A 14,350-nucleotide genomic window follows, 5' to 3' on the forward strand; every position below is an offset into this window, starting at 1 on the left:
CGACATCATACTATCATTTTTTCCTGTCATTGATGGGAAATGATTTGTGAAATCTTTCTAAATATACTGCACAACAAAATCGAAGGAACACTTTTTCAAAACCCCGAAATTCTCAACAAATTGTGACGCAGAAATCTGAAATTTGGCTCTGTAATGGTTCGAAGACGTGGCGTCCTGCGACGTCGCCCTCGGGCTCGACAACGCTGCAAACAGCAAGATGTCAACACAATCTAAAGGGCCACAGCTCAGAAGCTCTTGTGACGTGTGAGGTGTGTTCATGATATCAGATTGGCACCAAACTTCATTACGATTCTGCTCATCGCCACCGTCGACGTTTCATACGATAGGATGGTCATCACAGTTCCTCTTACATTTCTCCCCTCCTTTTGGGCTTCTGCGGTGGAAGTTACAACCGCGACGCACAGCACTAAAATAAAGCCGTTTTTTATGAGTCGCCGTAGGAAACATTTTCAGACACACCGCCACTCATTATCGGTACGAAAGGGCTTCTCGGGGTGGCAGGAAGACCTCAGTGAAACCACGCATTTCCCTGCAGCACTGACTCCCACACATTTCGCGGTCGAAGCGACAGTACGCAGTGCAAGGAGCAGCAGGAAGATATTGTTGATAACCTTTGACACTGCTGACACCCTAGGACATTTCAACACTTCTTTAAGGACATCCCCATCAAACATGATCTGACCCCATTGGAGCGTAAGTGATCACGGCGATGGAGCGGGAAGGGGGCAGAGGGGAGTTGCGATATTTACATGTGTGGATAAAATGGTAAAAGGTCGTATGGCCTCCCAGTTCGGCAAAACCCTTAGTGCAACCCATCTGCCTCTGCTGAGCATCTTAAAAATCACCTGTGGAAACTGCGACCAGAGTCCCAAGCGCCAGGAAGCAGGCTATACTGCTGCTCCTCTTGCGCCTGATATCAAGCCGTCTGCAATCTGAGAGTGTCTAAAAAGTTGCCAGTCTGCAAACGCCTAGGACTTCGCCCACAGGTAGATTTTAAAAATTCCCAATAAAGCTGGACGGCTGTCATCGAGAGTTTTGCCAAACTGGGAGCTCTTAAGAGGGTCCCTTTCCAGTTTTATCCACGCATGTGTCAATGTCGCAGCACTCTGTGAGCACGCCACAGGACAACATAGGAGCGCTGAGTAAGCTTAAGGGCCCCTAGCTGCTACAGATCACCTTCAAATTTTGTCGGATGTTTTTGAGCAGTACCTACTTTTTCAACCTGTACACGTGAGCCAAAAACTGCGGCAGCACTGCACTCCAAACAGATGCGATCTCGTTCGATGGGGATGCAGCCCACAATGTCCTTAAAGAACGGATTAAACGCCCGACGTCGTCAGCAATGTCTAACGTTGTCAGGAACGTCATGTTGTTCACTGCAACGCGAACTGGCGTTTTCGACGACTAAATATGTGGGAATCAACGCCCCAGACAAACTGGTGGCTTCACTGACGCCCTATATGCCATTCCCTGCGGCCTTTTAGTGCCGACTCTGAGCGGCTGTTCGTCTGGAATGTTTTCCTCGGACACTCCTAGAGATTTAAATGCTGGGAGTCGTGGTGCTCATCATCATAGCAGAGGCTTCAAAGTAATCGGCAAAATGTTGGTAAGAGGGGTTGTGACAACTTTCTCGTCGTGTGACACGTCCACGAGGACACTGGATGCGACATCATGAATCCAACCTAGACGTCACATAACCTTCTGAGTTGTGGTCTGTTTCGCACGTGTCGTTACATTGCTGTTTGAAACGACGTCGAGCGTTGCAGGTCGCCAAGCTTCAGCATTACTAGCGGAAGGCTGTACGCATCTTTGAATCAAATTTCAAACTTAAGCGACTCAATGGGTGGGAACTGAGAGGCTTCGAAAAATGATTCTTTAATTCTGTTGTTCAGTGTGTAAGTAGAACTTGTATGGCTCATTAATGCCTCCGGAAACCATTAGTATTTAGACTACTGGCTTGAGTTTTCGGCTGTCGGGATAAATGTTACGGAATGAGACGAGAAGGTAAACGCAATCACCGTTACGAACAGTAGGCCTTTCACTGCAACAAGTTTAATGTGACACAGATTATTCCTCGATCTTCACTTTATATATACCAGCGCTCTACGAAACTTTCATCTCCGACTGAAACAATTGTCATATACGACGGTCGTTCAATACGTAATGTCCCACATTTTTTTCCTCAGAACATATTTATTGTTAAGAGTCAGAATTTGGTGACAATATACATCAACATGTCTTGTCCATATTCTAATTCTCTACGTAGTTTCCATCACGTTCTATGGCCGTACGCCAACGTTGTGGAAGAGCATGTATTCCCCGAATGGGGCCTCCCGGCCAACAATGCCATACGACCATTTCATTTTTTTCCCCCTGCTAGTAAAAGCTCTAGTCCAGCAGGCGTAACCATGTTTTCGCTGCATGACACACTTTCGTCATCTTCAAATTGCGTCCCCTGTAGAGACATTATTAAGCGGTCCAAGGAAATGGAAGTCCGAAAGTGCCATGTCTTGACAGTAGGGTGGATGAGGCAATGATGTCCAACCAAATTTGGCGCAATGTTCCCGAGCTCTCAGACGTGTGTGTGGGCGTGCATTATCATGTTGGAGCAAGATTTCTGCTGGATTCTTATCCGATCGAACACGTCGGAAAAGGTTCTTGAGTTTATTCGGAGACTTTACATGTGCCTCTGAATTAATGGTTGACCCTCTTGGCATCACATCCACGAGAATGACGTCTTCACAATCCCAGACGACTTTTCCGGCACAAGGGGTTGTCTTTAATTTCTTCTGTTGTCATAAATGAGGATGATGCCATTCCATGAACTGCGTTTCTGTTTCTGGGGCAAAGTGGTGCGCCTAGCTGTGGTCCCCATGACGATCTGTGACAGACAGTGCTCTCCGCCGGTCTCAAAACGCTCCGACAATTCTGATTACCTTTCTTTGAATCTTGTGGTCCGCTGTGAGCATTCTTGGAAATCATCGAGAACACCTCTCTGAATATCCGAGAGTCTCTATCATCGCTGACGCACTTCCAACGCTGACAGACAACTACAGAGCCAACTGTCTAGATGTGATGCGCCTGTCGGCACGAATAACGGCATCCACACTATTCTGGATGTCTGGAGCAGTGGCCGTGACAGGATGTCTGGAGCAGTGGCCGTGACAGGATGTCTGGAGCAGTGGCCGTGACAGGATGTCTGGAGCAGTGGCCGTGACAGGATGTCTGGAGCAGTGGCCGTGACAGGATGTCTGGAGCAGTGGCCGTGACAGGATGTCTGGAGCAGTGGCCGTGACAGGATGTCTGGAGCAGTGGCCGTGACAGGATGTCTGGAGCAGTGGCCGTGACAGGATGTCTGGAGCAGTGGCCGTGACAGGATGTCTGGAGCAGTGGCCGTGACAGGATGTCTGGAGCAGTGGCCGTGACAGGATGTCTGGAGCAGTGGCCGTGACAGGATGTCTGGAGCAGTGGCCGTGACAGGATGTCTGGAGCAGTGGCCGTGACAGGATGTCTGGAGCAGTGGCCGTGACAGGATGTCTGGAGCAGTGGCCGTGACAGGATGTCTGGAGCAGTGGCCGTGACAGGATGTCTGGAGCAGTGGCCGTGACAGGATGTCTGGAGCAGTGGCCGTGACAGGATGTCTGGAGCAGTGGCCGTGACAGGATGTCTGGAGCAGTGGCCGTGACAGGATGTCTGGAGCAGTGGCCGTGACAGGATGTCTGGAGCAGTGGCCGTGACAGGATGTCTGGAGCAGTGGCCGTGACAGGATGTCTGGAGCAGTGGCCGTGACAGGATGTCTGGAGCAGTGGCCGTGACAGGATGTCTGGAGCAGTGGCCGTGACAGGATGTCTGGAGCAGTGGCCGTGACAGGATGTCTGGAGCAGTGGCCGTGACAGGATGTCTGGAGCAGTGGCCGTGACAGGATGTCTGGAGCAGTGGCCGTGACAGGATGTCTGGAGCAGTGGCCGTGACAGGATGTCTGGAGCAGTGGCCGTGACAGGATGTCTGCAGCAGTGGCCGTGACAGGATGTCTGCAGCAGTGGCCGTGACAGGATGTCTGCAGCAGTGGCCGTGACAGGATGTCTGGAGCAGTGGCCGTGACAGGATGTCTGGAGCAGTGGCCGTGACAGGATGTCTGGAGCAGTGGCCGTGACAGGATGTCTGGAGCAGTGGCCGTGACAGGATGTCTGGAGCAGTGGCCGTGACAGGATGTCTGGAGCAGTGGCCGTGACAGGATGTCTGGAGCAGTGGCCGTGACAGGATGTCTGGAGCAGTGGCCGTGACAGGATGTCTGGAGCAGTGGCCGTGACAGGATGTCTGGAGCAGTGGCCGTGACAGGATGTCTGGAGCAGTGGCCGTGACAGGATGTCTGGAGCAGTGGCCGTGACAGGATGTCTGGAGCAGTGGCCGTGACAGGATGTCTGGAGCAGTGGCCGTGACAGGATGTCTGGAGCAGTGGCCGTGACAGGATGTCTGGAGCAGTGGCCGTGACAGGATGTCTGGAGCAGTGGCCGTGACAGGATGTCTGGAGCAGTGGCCGTGACAGGATGTCTGGAGCAGTGGCCGTGACAGGATGTCTGGAGCAGTGGCCGTGACAGGATGTCTGGAGCAGTGGCCGTGACAGGATGTCTGGAGCAGTGGCCGTGACAGGATGTCTGGAGCAGTGGCCGTGACAGGATGTCTGGAGCAGTGGCCGTGACAGGATGTCTGGAGCAGTGGCCGTGACAGGATGTCTGGAGCAGTGGCCGTGACAGGATGTCTGGAGCAGTGGCCGTGACAGGATGTCTGGAGCAGTGGCCGTGACAGGATGTCTGGAGCAGTGGCCGTGACAGGATGTCTGGAGCAGTGGCCGTGACAGGATGTCTGGAGCAGTGGCCGTGACAGGATGTCTGGAGCAGTGGCCGTGACAGGATGTCTGGAGCAGTGGCCGTGACAGGATGTCTGGAGCAGTGGCCGTGACAGGATGTCTGGAGCAGTGGCCGTGACAGGATGTCTGGAGCAGTGGCCGTGACAGGATGTCTGGAGCAGTGGCCGTGACAGGATGTCTGGAGCAGTGGCCGTGACAGGATGTCTGGAGCAGTGGCCGTGACAGGATGTCTGGAGCAGTGGCCGTGACAGGATGTCTGGAGCAGTGGCCGTGACAGGATGTCTGGAGCAGTGGCCGTGACAGGATGTCTGGAGCAGTGGCCGTGACAGGATGGCCGTGACAGGATGTCTGGAGCAGTGGCCGTGACAGGATGTCTGGAGCAGTGGCCGTGACAGGATGTCTGGAGCAGTGGCCGTGACAGGATGTCTGGAGCAGTGGCCGTGACAGGATGTCTGGAGCAGTGGCCGTGACAGGATGTCTGCAGCAGTGGCCGTGACAGGATGTCTGCAGCAGTGGCCGTGACAGGATGTCTGCAGCAGTGGCCGTGACAGGATGTCTGGAGCAGTGGCCGTGACAGGATGTCTGGAGCAGTGGCCGTGACAGGATGTCTGGAGCAGTGGCCGTGACAGGATGTCTGGAGCAGTGGCCGTGACAGGATGTCTGGAGCAGTGGCCGTGACAGGATGTCTGGAGCAGTGGCCGTGACAGGATGTCTGGAGCAGTGGCCGTGACAGGATGTCTGGAGCAGTGGCCGTGACAGGATGTCTGGAGCAGTGGCCGTGACAGGATGTCTGGAGCAGTGGCCGTGACAGGATGTCTGGAGCAGTGGCCGTGACAGGATGTCTGGAGCAGTGGCCGTGACAGGATGTCTGGAGCAGTGGCCGTGACAGGATGTCTGGAGCAGTGGCCGTGACAGGATGTCTGGAGCAGTGGCCGTGACAGGATGTCTGGAGCAGTGGCCGTGACAGGATGTCTGGAGCAGTGGCCGTGACAGGATGTCTGGAGCAGTGGCCGTGACAGGATGTCTGGAGCAGTGGCCGTGACAGGATGTCTGGAGCAGTGGCCGTGACAGGATGTCTGGAGCAGTGGCCGTGACAGGATGTCTGGAGCAGTGGCCGTGACAGGATGTCTGGAGCAGTGGCCGTGACAGGATGTCTGGAGCAGTGGCCGTGACAGGATGTCTGGAGCAGTGGCCGTGACAGGATGTCTGGAGCAGTGGCCGTGACAGGATGTCTGGAGCAGTGGCCGTGACAGGATGTCTGGAGCAGTGGCCGTGACAGGATGTCTGGAGCAGTGGCTGATCATGGAGCTCTGTTTCTGCATTTCCTGAGGCTTTAACTTTCTTATCTGTACTTCAAATGCAGCATCGCCATACAAAGCACACAAACGTTCGTAGATTCTCACCAAAGATTCTTTCTCTGCACACAAGGATTCAACACCACCACGCTGCTTTTAACTTGAGTAGTATGTAGACGCCATTTTGACGCTGTACTACGGCTCTGCTACCTAACTGAACGGTTCGAAACTTCACTGGCACACAGAACAAACATCAAATGCGAAGCACCAACTAGGAAGATTGTCTATGTACATTAATGGCTTTTTTTTTTAATGTGGTGCATTACTTATTGAACGACCCTCGTATTGAATACAAAGACAGTGTTGTAATAGAGAGCACTTGCCACTTACCTAGTATTCTTCTTCTGTCCAAATAAATTCACAATCGCTGGGAGAAGTATTTTCAATTCACTTACCTAACTCCTTTTCTCTAGGTCCAAGCACACACTTGAATGCAAAAATGAGGTTTGTTCACATTGCGAAATTTTGCGTACACCTTACAGTATACCGCTGCAATAGAACCATCTCCATATACAGTGCATGAAAAAAGTGAAGCACCCCGAAAACATGGTCGGATGTCACTCACTCTACACGTACACACCTTCTGCCGGCATGTAAAGGAGGAGTTACAGTTCCGTGTAACAGGTATAACGGTCAGCGGGGCATTAGTGTTGTTCGTGTGTAGTGTTGTTATCCAGACTGGTAAAGTGTGAAAGAGGCGTGAACTCGTCAGATGTTGACTGATGACTGATGACTGTTTAGAACACGGAAATGCCACGTACTCGCTATAGGCAGTCTTATTAGCACTTGAGAGTTTGAAAGGGGGCTCGTTTAGGGTCTCCATTTGGCCGCCTGGTCGAATCGTGCAATATCCAGATTTGTGGGGAGTTCAGATAGGAAAGTTGCACTTGGACTGCATGGGAACATGAGGGTAGTCATTCACCTTCAAGTTTCCGGTCGATCACGTCTGAATACGAAGGAGCATCGCCGTATTGTGCACCAGGCACGTAGTATCTTCAAATGTGCATCTGCCATCCGAAAAAAGTAATTGACTTCTTGCAACATTCTGTGGCGTTCTGTGCCACTGGCCGGAGCCTAGCAGCGGCTGGACTAGAAAATCACCGTCCCATGTGTAGGCTACCATTAACACCACAACACAGAAGACAGCATTTACAATGATGCTGTGGTTGCCAAGTTATTAATGAATGGTGTGTCTTACTGTGTTCAATGACGATTTGCGTTTCTGGATTACCCAGGATGATTATCTTCAGACTGTGTGACGGCTACTCTTCTAACGCTTTGGGGCACAGCAGTGCTACTCCTGACATCTTTGTGTGGGAACCAATCGGATATGGTTTTAGGTCACGGCTCGCAGTGACTGAGCGAAATCTGACGGCACAATGTTATCATGGACGTCCTGCGTACTGTGCCACCACTCATATGGCAGTATCGTGGCGCTATTTTTAAAGGGGACAGTGCTCGTCGAAACCTGGCTCATAAGTCTATGAACTGTGTGCCACGTGTTGAGGTACTCCCATGGCAAGCAAAATGCCCCTTCTTCCCCCCCCCCCCCCCTCCATGTCTCCGATAGAACATTGGTGAGACTAGCTCAGACGTCAACTCCATCACGCGGACAGTAACCAGGTTATCAAGGGCCAGGTGGAACAGCTGAGGGTCAGCGTGCCCAACATATTTAAGACACCGCTCCCAATTGGGTTAGTGCATGCATACAGATCAAACGTAGTACAATGCCATACTTTTAAGTGGGCTCATACTGAAGTTCTTTATAAACTGCACATTTTGTCGTCATTTCAATGTAGTAATACCATATACACCCCTCCTCGGTGCTTCACTTCTGTTGTCAGGAAGTGTAGAGGGGATGACAAGCTCTACACGCCAATTACGTCAATAAATGTCAAAACATTATCAATGAGCTGACTTAATTCTAAAACAACTCATCCCTCCCTAGACAAACGATCAGCACGCTGAAATAGAATAACACACAAAACGTGAGAATTTCATGGGGGAAAATCTTACCTGCGGTCTTTGGATGGAGATATGCCTGCAGACCAACCGGGATCTGAAACCGAGAGATTTCCGTGTTTCAAAATAATCATATGCATGGATTATCTTTTCTACATTTAATATCAAAGTTCACAGTTCTCAAGTCAGTCAACTAAAAGCCTCAAATTCTATACGTAAACAATTACAACGAATATTTTTAACGTACCAACATAATCATGAACATCTTGTCCTGCCTTGTCTCCTACGAAACGTATCAAACCCAGAATGCAATTTTCACTCTTTAGCAGAGTACGCGCTGATATGAAAGATTCTGGCAGATTAAAGCTGTTTTCCTGACCGAGACTCGAGCTCGGAATCTTTGCCTTTCGCGGGCGAAAGTCCAGAATTCGAGTCTTGGTCTTGCACACAGTTTCAATCTGCCAGGATATTTCATAAACAAATGGGAACACTGTAGGAACTTTAACCATTAACTACCACGATCCCCATTTAGGGACCGCATTGTTTTTGTCCCATCAGTTGGCACTGGAGTCTTTGTTGTAATGCTGAATTGCTTTGCATTATTTTTATCACTCCTTCAAATGAAGCTATCATATTTTAAGTTTGTAGGTTACAGTAGCTCACAAACGTTTCTTCGTTCATTTACTATTAGAAAATATTTTTTTATTATATGTTTTAAAGCGATACCCATTCGTGGATCGTGGCTGATACCAAGTATTTTCATACAATCAGCACTGTGTCTTATTTATTTTACTTTTTTCACACATGGGAACCAGGAAGTTCCTCACACTAACCGAAGTAAAAGATATGATAAATGTTCCTAACTTTCTCACCGAAGGTGGTGGTGATGGTGTGACAGTGTAGAACTTCTCCCCTGATAATGTGGATCCTGTTTCCGACGCTGAAGATTTCGATGACGCCATTTTGGAACACACTTATCCTAACGACATTTATGGTAGGCTGGAAGTTCATTGAAATGAAAATGCAGTTGCCGATGCCGATACCGACACAGAACCACTGACCAAAAAAGACTAGTACTTCACGGTTCAAACGGTCAAAGCAGTGTGACTTGAAAATGGTTAAAATAGCTTCAGATTGGCAAAAAGGTTCAGCCTGATTACTGGAAGACATTTGGGCATAATGACGATCTAAGCATAGCTGTGGAATAAGAAACTTCTCTCAAAGGAAAATCAGCGATCGAAATTTTCGAAATGCTATCTAACCAAGAAATAATGGATTTCACTGTCAAAGAAAGTGGTAGATATGCTGCACAGAATAACAAGCATAGATTTACATACACGTTTCCATTCTTTGCCTCAGGAGCAAAGTGCGAAGATGAATACTTCGGCATTAGAAGTGTCCGAAAAATGTTTCTCCAGAAACAGGTATTTTGAAATAAAGAAAAAATTCGCACTTCAACGCCAATTCTAAATAGACAGATAATAATTTGGCAACCGCAGATTTCAAGACACGCCCCCTCATTGACAAAATGAACCAAAAATAGACGAAGTTTGTTTTTTCGAAAAAATATAAGCGTTGATGAGCAAATGGTCAGATATTACGGGCACCATTATTTTACGCAACTTATTCGGGGTAAACCCATACGGTTTGGATTCGAACAGTGGACAATGTGCTGTGCAGAAACAGGATACTACTTTCATACGGAATTGTACAGTGGGAGAAGGAACGATGCCAATGAGGTGCAAGGTTTGGGTGCATCAGTTATAATGAGCAAAATATCTATGGTGAACAATCGCTCGAACCACAGTTTCTTTCTTGATTTTTTTCACTAGTTTTGATCAAATGAAAACCTTAACAGACCGAAATGTAGCAGCAACAGGAATAGTTCGATCAAACCGGAAGTCAGATGAAGAATTCAGAAAACACCCTCGTGGAGCTATGGATTACAGATTTGACGTAAAAACCAAAATATTCTGTGCTGCTTGGAAAAAAACGTGTGTAAGTCTTGTCAAACCATCAAGGAATATATCCAGGGAGTAACTTAAGTAGATCATACAGATTGGAGAGAAAAAAGAAACGAAAATGTCCCAATCTCTCTGTACACATCTCTACGATAAATTCATGGGTGGAGTGGACAAACTTGACTGGTATATAAATAAACATAGAATAAAAATACGTGGAAGGAAATGGTATTTTCCCATATTCACAAACGTAATTGACACTGCAGTAGTGAATGCTTATGTATTGCACTGTCATGCTACCAGCAATATACCCCTTTTAGAGTGTAGGGGGCAAATAACTAGAGGCCACCTACAAACACAGTCTATTTCTAATCATAAAAGTCTTGGTAGATCATCAATGCAGAAAAAGACCCAGAAATCCATTGGGAGAAAAAACAGTGAGAAAAAATCCATTGGGACATTATGTAAAAAGAACCTGAGAAGAGGAAGAAAACGTGCGATATGCATGAGGAACGTAAGAAAACAACATAGAAAATGTAATGTAGGCTTACATATGGAATTTATTGAACAATGGCATCAATTGATTTGCAAAACAAGAATATATAAATACGTTTTTACTTACAGAAATGTAAAACATGAGTTCACACGAAATGTAATTTATGTCCAAATAATTAAAAATAAACAGAACTCTAAAATATTATCGCAAATAATATTTGTTTCCAATTCTTTTTTTTCATGTCATCTGCCACGATATCCATTTGGGACTTTCTGAAAAAAACACTGCTATACTTTTGAAAAACGTATTCTGTTGATAAAAGTGATGTCAGGTTCAAATCTCTTACACAAATATACAGAATTTCTCAGGAAATTTAAAAAAAAAATGGCAGTTAAGAAGCTTCACAGACGAATATTACATCGCTATTCCTATAATGTTTTCCATCATAACTTTCGTATTAATTTATCCAGTAGTTTATTTCCTGTTTCACTCCCAGAAAGAATTTACCGTATCTGATCCAGTATTTGTGTTGCTAATTTCACTGCTGCGAACATTTCCCTACTGTTTGTAAACCATGAAGGAGAGGTTACAGGAGATATGGAATGTCGCTTGTTGTTCTCTAACATCAAGAGAGCGAGAAACAGTAATCAGAGCCCATTTACATACGCAGGAGCTCATACTGTATGAAAGCTCTCGACTGACGCGGTGACCCGCGCCTCTAACTCCGTGCAAGCATCTTGCCGTTAGTGGTAAGTATACAGGCCCACTTTAGAGTGAAACGAGAATAATCATACGGAAGTTTAAGCAGATTATTTCTTTTACCGGCAGGTGTTTTTCACGCTATAGCCTGATGCTACCATTACAGCAATGTGGAACTCTTCAGAGCTATTACTCTGGCTAAGCTGATAAATGAGTAAACGAAGATATTTCTCGAGTTTAAGTTGATAGGTTGTAATTCTTTGAAACACAGAAGGGACCCAGAACAAGATACTATTAAGATCTGAGGAGTAAAACTCCCCAACTAATGCAAGAAATTCGGACATCCCTCCCCCCCCCCCCCCACTCACTCACTCACTCACTCACTCACTCACTCACTCACTCACTCACTCACTCACTCACTCAGCCCAAAATGGGAAACCAGGTGCTGCTAAAACACACTGAAAATAGCCTCATTTACAAATGGCCCCCATTTCCAGATCCGAACTGTTAAAACTTTATGTTATATAGCGCATACCGTTTTCTGCCCATTCTTCCACCCTTGTGCTGGTTAGCAAATGGCGTGATGAGATTCCAAGATTACAATTTAAATTATGCTTTGGGGAAACCAGTCTTCCGGACTGAAGTGGCTGTCATGCAGTTGCCGACATACGAGGTGGTGTGAAAAATTTAATCATCATATCGAAAATATTAATTTCTGTAATTATTGCTTGGTTAGAAAGCACGTATCTGCAGTCATGCACACTTTAAACTGTTATCTTTTGTCTATGAATCCAGAATATTTGGGGACGCTGTAGTAACTATTGTACTGTTGGTTTTCCGATCTAGTGGTGGGAATTTTGGGTCTTTTGGAAGAAGATTGACCATTAGCTCCGTACGTCGGGCGAGACTGGCAAATAAGACTTTTCCTGTAAATGCGCCGCACATCGCTACGATACTGCTTGAATTCTGACTGCGGTCGCGAAATGGACATTGCGAGATGCAACGGAAGCTCCATAGACGTGACGAAAAATTCCACCAAGAGCTATGAAACGGAACGATAACCCAAACAGCGCAATGCATGCCTGAACAAGAACAAAAACATATGAGCAGAGCAGTAACCCTAAAATTGTCCGCTCTCGCGCGTTTCGCCTTAACAGCAAACCAAGCCAGCTAAACATAATACACCCTGAGGAGGAGAGGGAGAAGGTTCAAAATTGTTCAATGGCTCTAAGCACTATGGGACTTAAAATCTGTGGTCATCAGTCCCCTAGAACTTAAAATTACTTAAACCTAACCAACCTAAGGACATCACACACATCCATGCCCGAGGCAGGATTCGAACCTGCGACCGTAGCGGTCACTCGGTTCCAGACTGAAGCTCCTAGAACCGCACGGCCACAACTGCCGGCAGAGGGAGAAGTATCAGGGTGGGAGGAGGGTGGGGGAAGTGTGTGAGGGGGGAGAGGGAGGGAGCTAGCTTTTCAGTTTGTCTTATATTGGCAATGAAAGCATTGCCATCTGACAGATCATCAATCTGGCATATGCTCTCATGAAACTCCACAAGCATTTCCAACTGTGCCCAGTGGATTGGTGAATTTTATGCTGTACAAATACTACAAGTTATCATGTAGTCTCCTCTTGCTGGCTTTATTATACTGATTCTACCAAAATTTGTAGAATTATCTCCGGGTAGTTTGTTACCATGGAGGCAGGTATGACTACCGCAGTCCTTCGACTGGCGAAATGCTGCGCTGTAAGTTTCTTTCAGATTTTTATATTTTCAACTGTCCATGGTGTAGACGGGGTGTTAATCCTCACAATATTCTTTCCCTGCATCATACAATACTACCTCAACTGTATCAATGTGTGCTTGTGCACACATTCGTTCTTTAAATACACTCTTGGAAATGGAAAAAAGAACACATTAACACCGGTGTGTCAGACCCACCATACTTGCTCCGGACACTGCGAGAGGGCTGTACAAGCAATGATCACACGCACGGCACAGCGGACACACCAGGAACCGCGGTGTTGGCCGTCGAATGGCGCTAGCTGCGCAGCATTTGTGCACCGCCGCCGTCAGTGTCAGCCAGTTTGCCGTGGCATACGGAGCTCCATCGCAGTTTTTAACACTGGTAGCATGCCGCGACAGTGTGGACGTGAACCGTATGTGCAGTTGACGGACTTAGAGCGAGGGCGTATAGTGGGCATGCGGGAGGCCGGGTGGATGTACCGCCGAATTGCTCAACACGTGGGGCGTGAGGTCTCCACAGTACATCGATGTTGTCGCCAGTGGTCGGCGGAAGGTGCACGTGCCCGTCGACCTGGGACCGGACCGCAGCGACGCACGGATGCACGCCAAGACCGTAGGATCCTACGCAGTGCCGTAGGGGACCGCACCGCCACTTCCCAGCAAATTAGGGACACTGTTGCTCCTGGGGTATCGGCGAGGACCATTCGCAACCGTCTCCATGAAGCTGGGCTACGGTCCCGCACACCGTTAGGCCGGCTTCCGCTCACGCCCCAACATCTTGCAGCCCACCTCCAGTGGTTTCGCGACAGGTGTGAATGGAGGGACGAATGGAGACGTGTCGTCTTCAGCGATGAGAGTCGCTTCTGCCTTGGTGCCAATGATGGTCGTATGCGTGTTTGACGCCGTGCAGGTGAGCGCCACAATCAGGACTGCATACGACCGAGGGACACAGGGCCAACACCCGGCATCATGGTGTGGGGCGCGATCTCCTACACTGGCCGTACACCTCTGGTGATCGTCGAGGGGACACTGAATAGTGCACGGTACATCCAAAGCGTCATCGAACCCATCGTTCTACCATTCCTAGACCGGCAAGGGAACTTGCTGTTCCAACAGGACAATGCACGTCCGCATGTATCCCGTGCCACCCAACGTGCTCTAGAAGGTGTAAGTCAACTACCCTGGCCAGCAAGATCTCCGGATCTGTCCCCCATTGAGCATGTTTGGGACTGGATG

At 48.2% G+C, this 14,350-nt stretch overlaps 1 protein-coding gene across 1 annotated transcript in view; it reads right to left on the reverse strand.

Annotated features, from left to right (window-relative positions):
• LOC126266688 (M-phase inducer phosphatase-like) overlaps positions 1-14,350 on the reverse strand; it is a 362,129-nt gene that overhangs the window by 223,403 nt on the left and 124,376 nt on the right. Inside the window, exon 3 of the mRNA XM_049971117.1 lies at positions 8,260-8,302. Within this exon, the coding sequence (XP_049827074.1) occupies positions 8,260-8,302 (43 nt within the window). The remainder of the gene's footprint in view (positions 1-8,259; positions 8,303-14,350) is intronic.

The sequence above is a fragment of the Schistocerca gregaria genome, chromosome 4 (genome assembly GCF_023897955.1).
Source record: "Schistocerca gregaria isolate iqSchGreg1 chromosome 4, iqSchGreg1.2, whole genome shotgun sequence".
Taxonomy (NCBI): domain Eukaryota; kingdom Metazoa; phylum Arthropoda; class Insecta; order Orthoptera; family Acrididae; genus Schistocerca; species Schistocerca gregaria.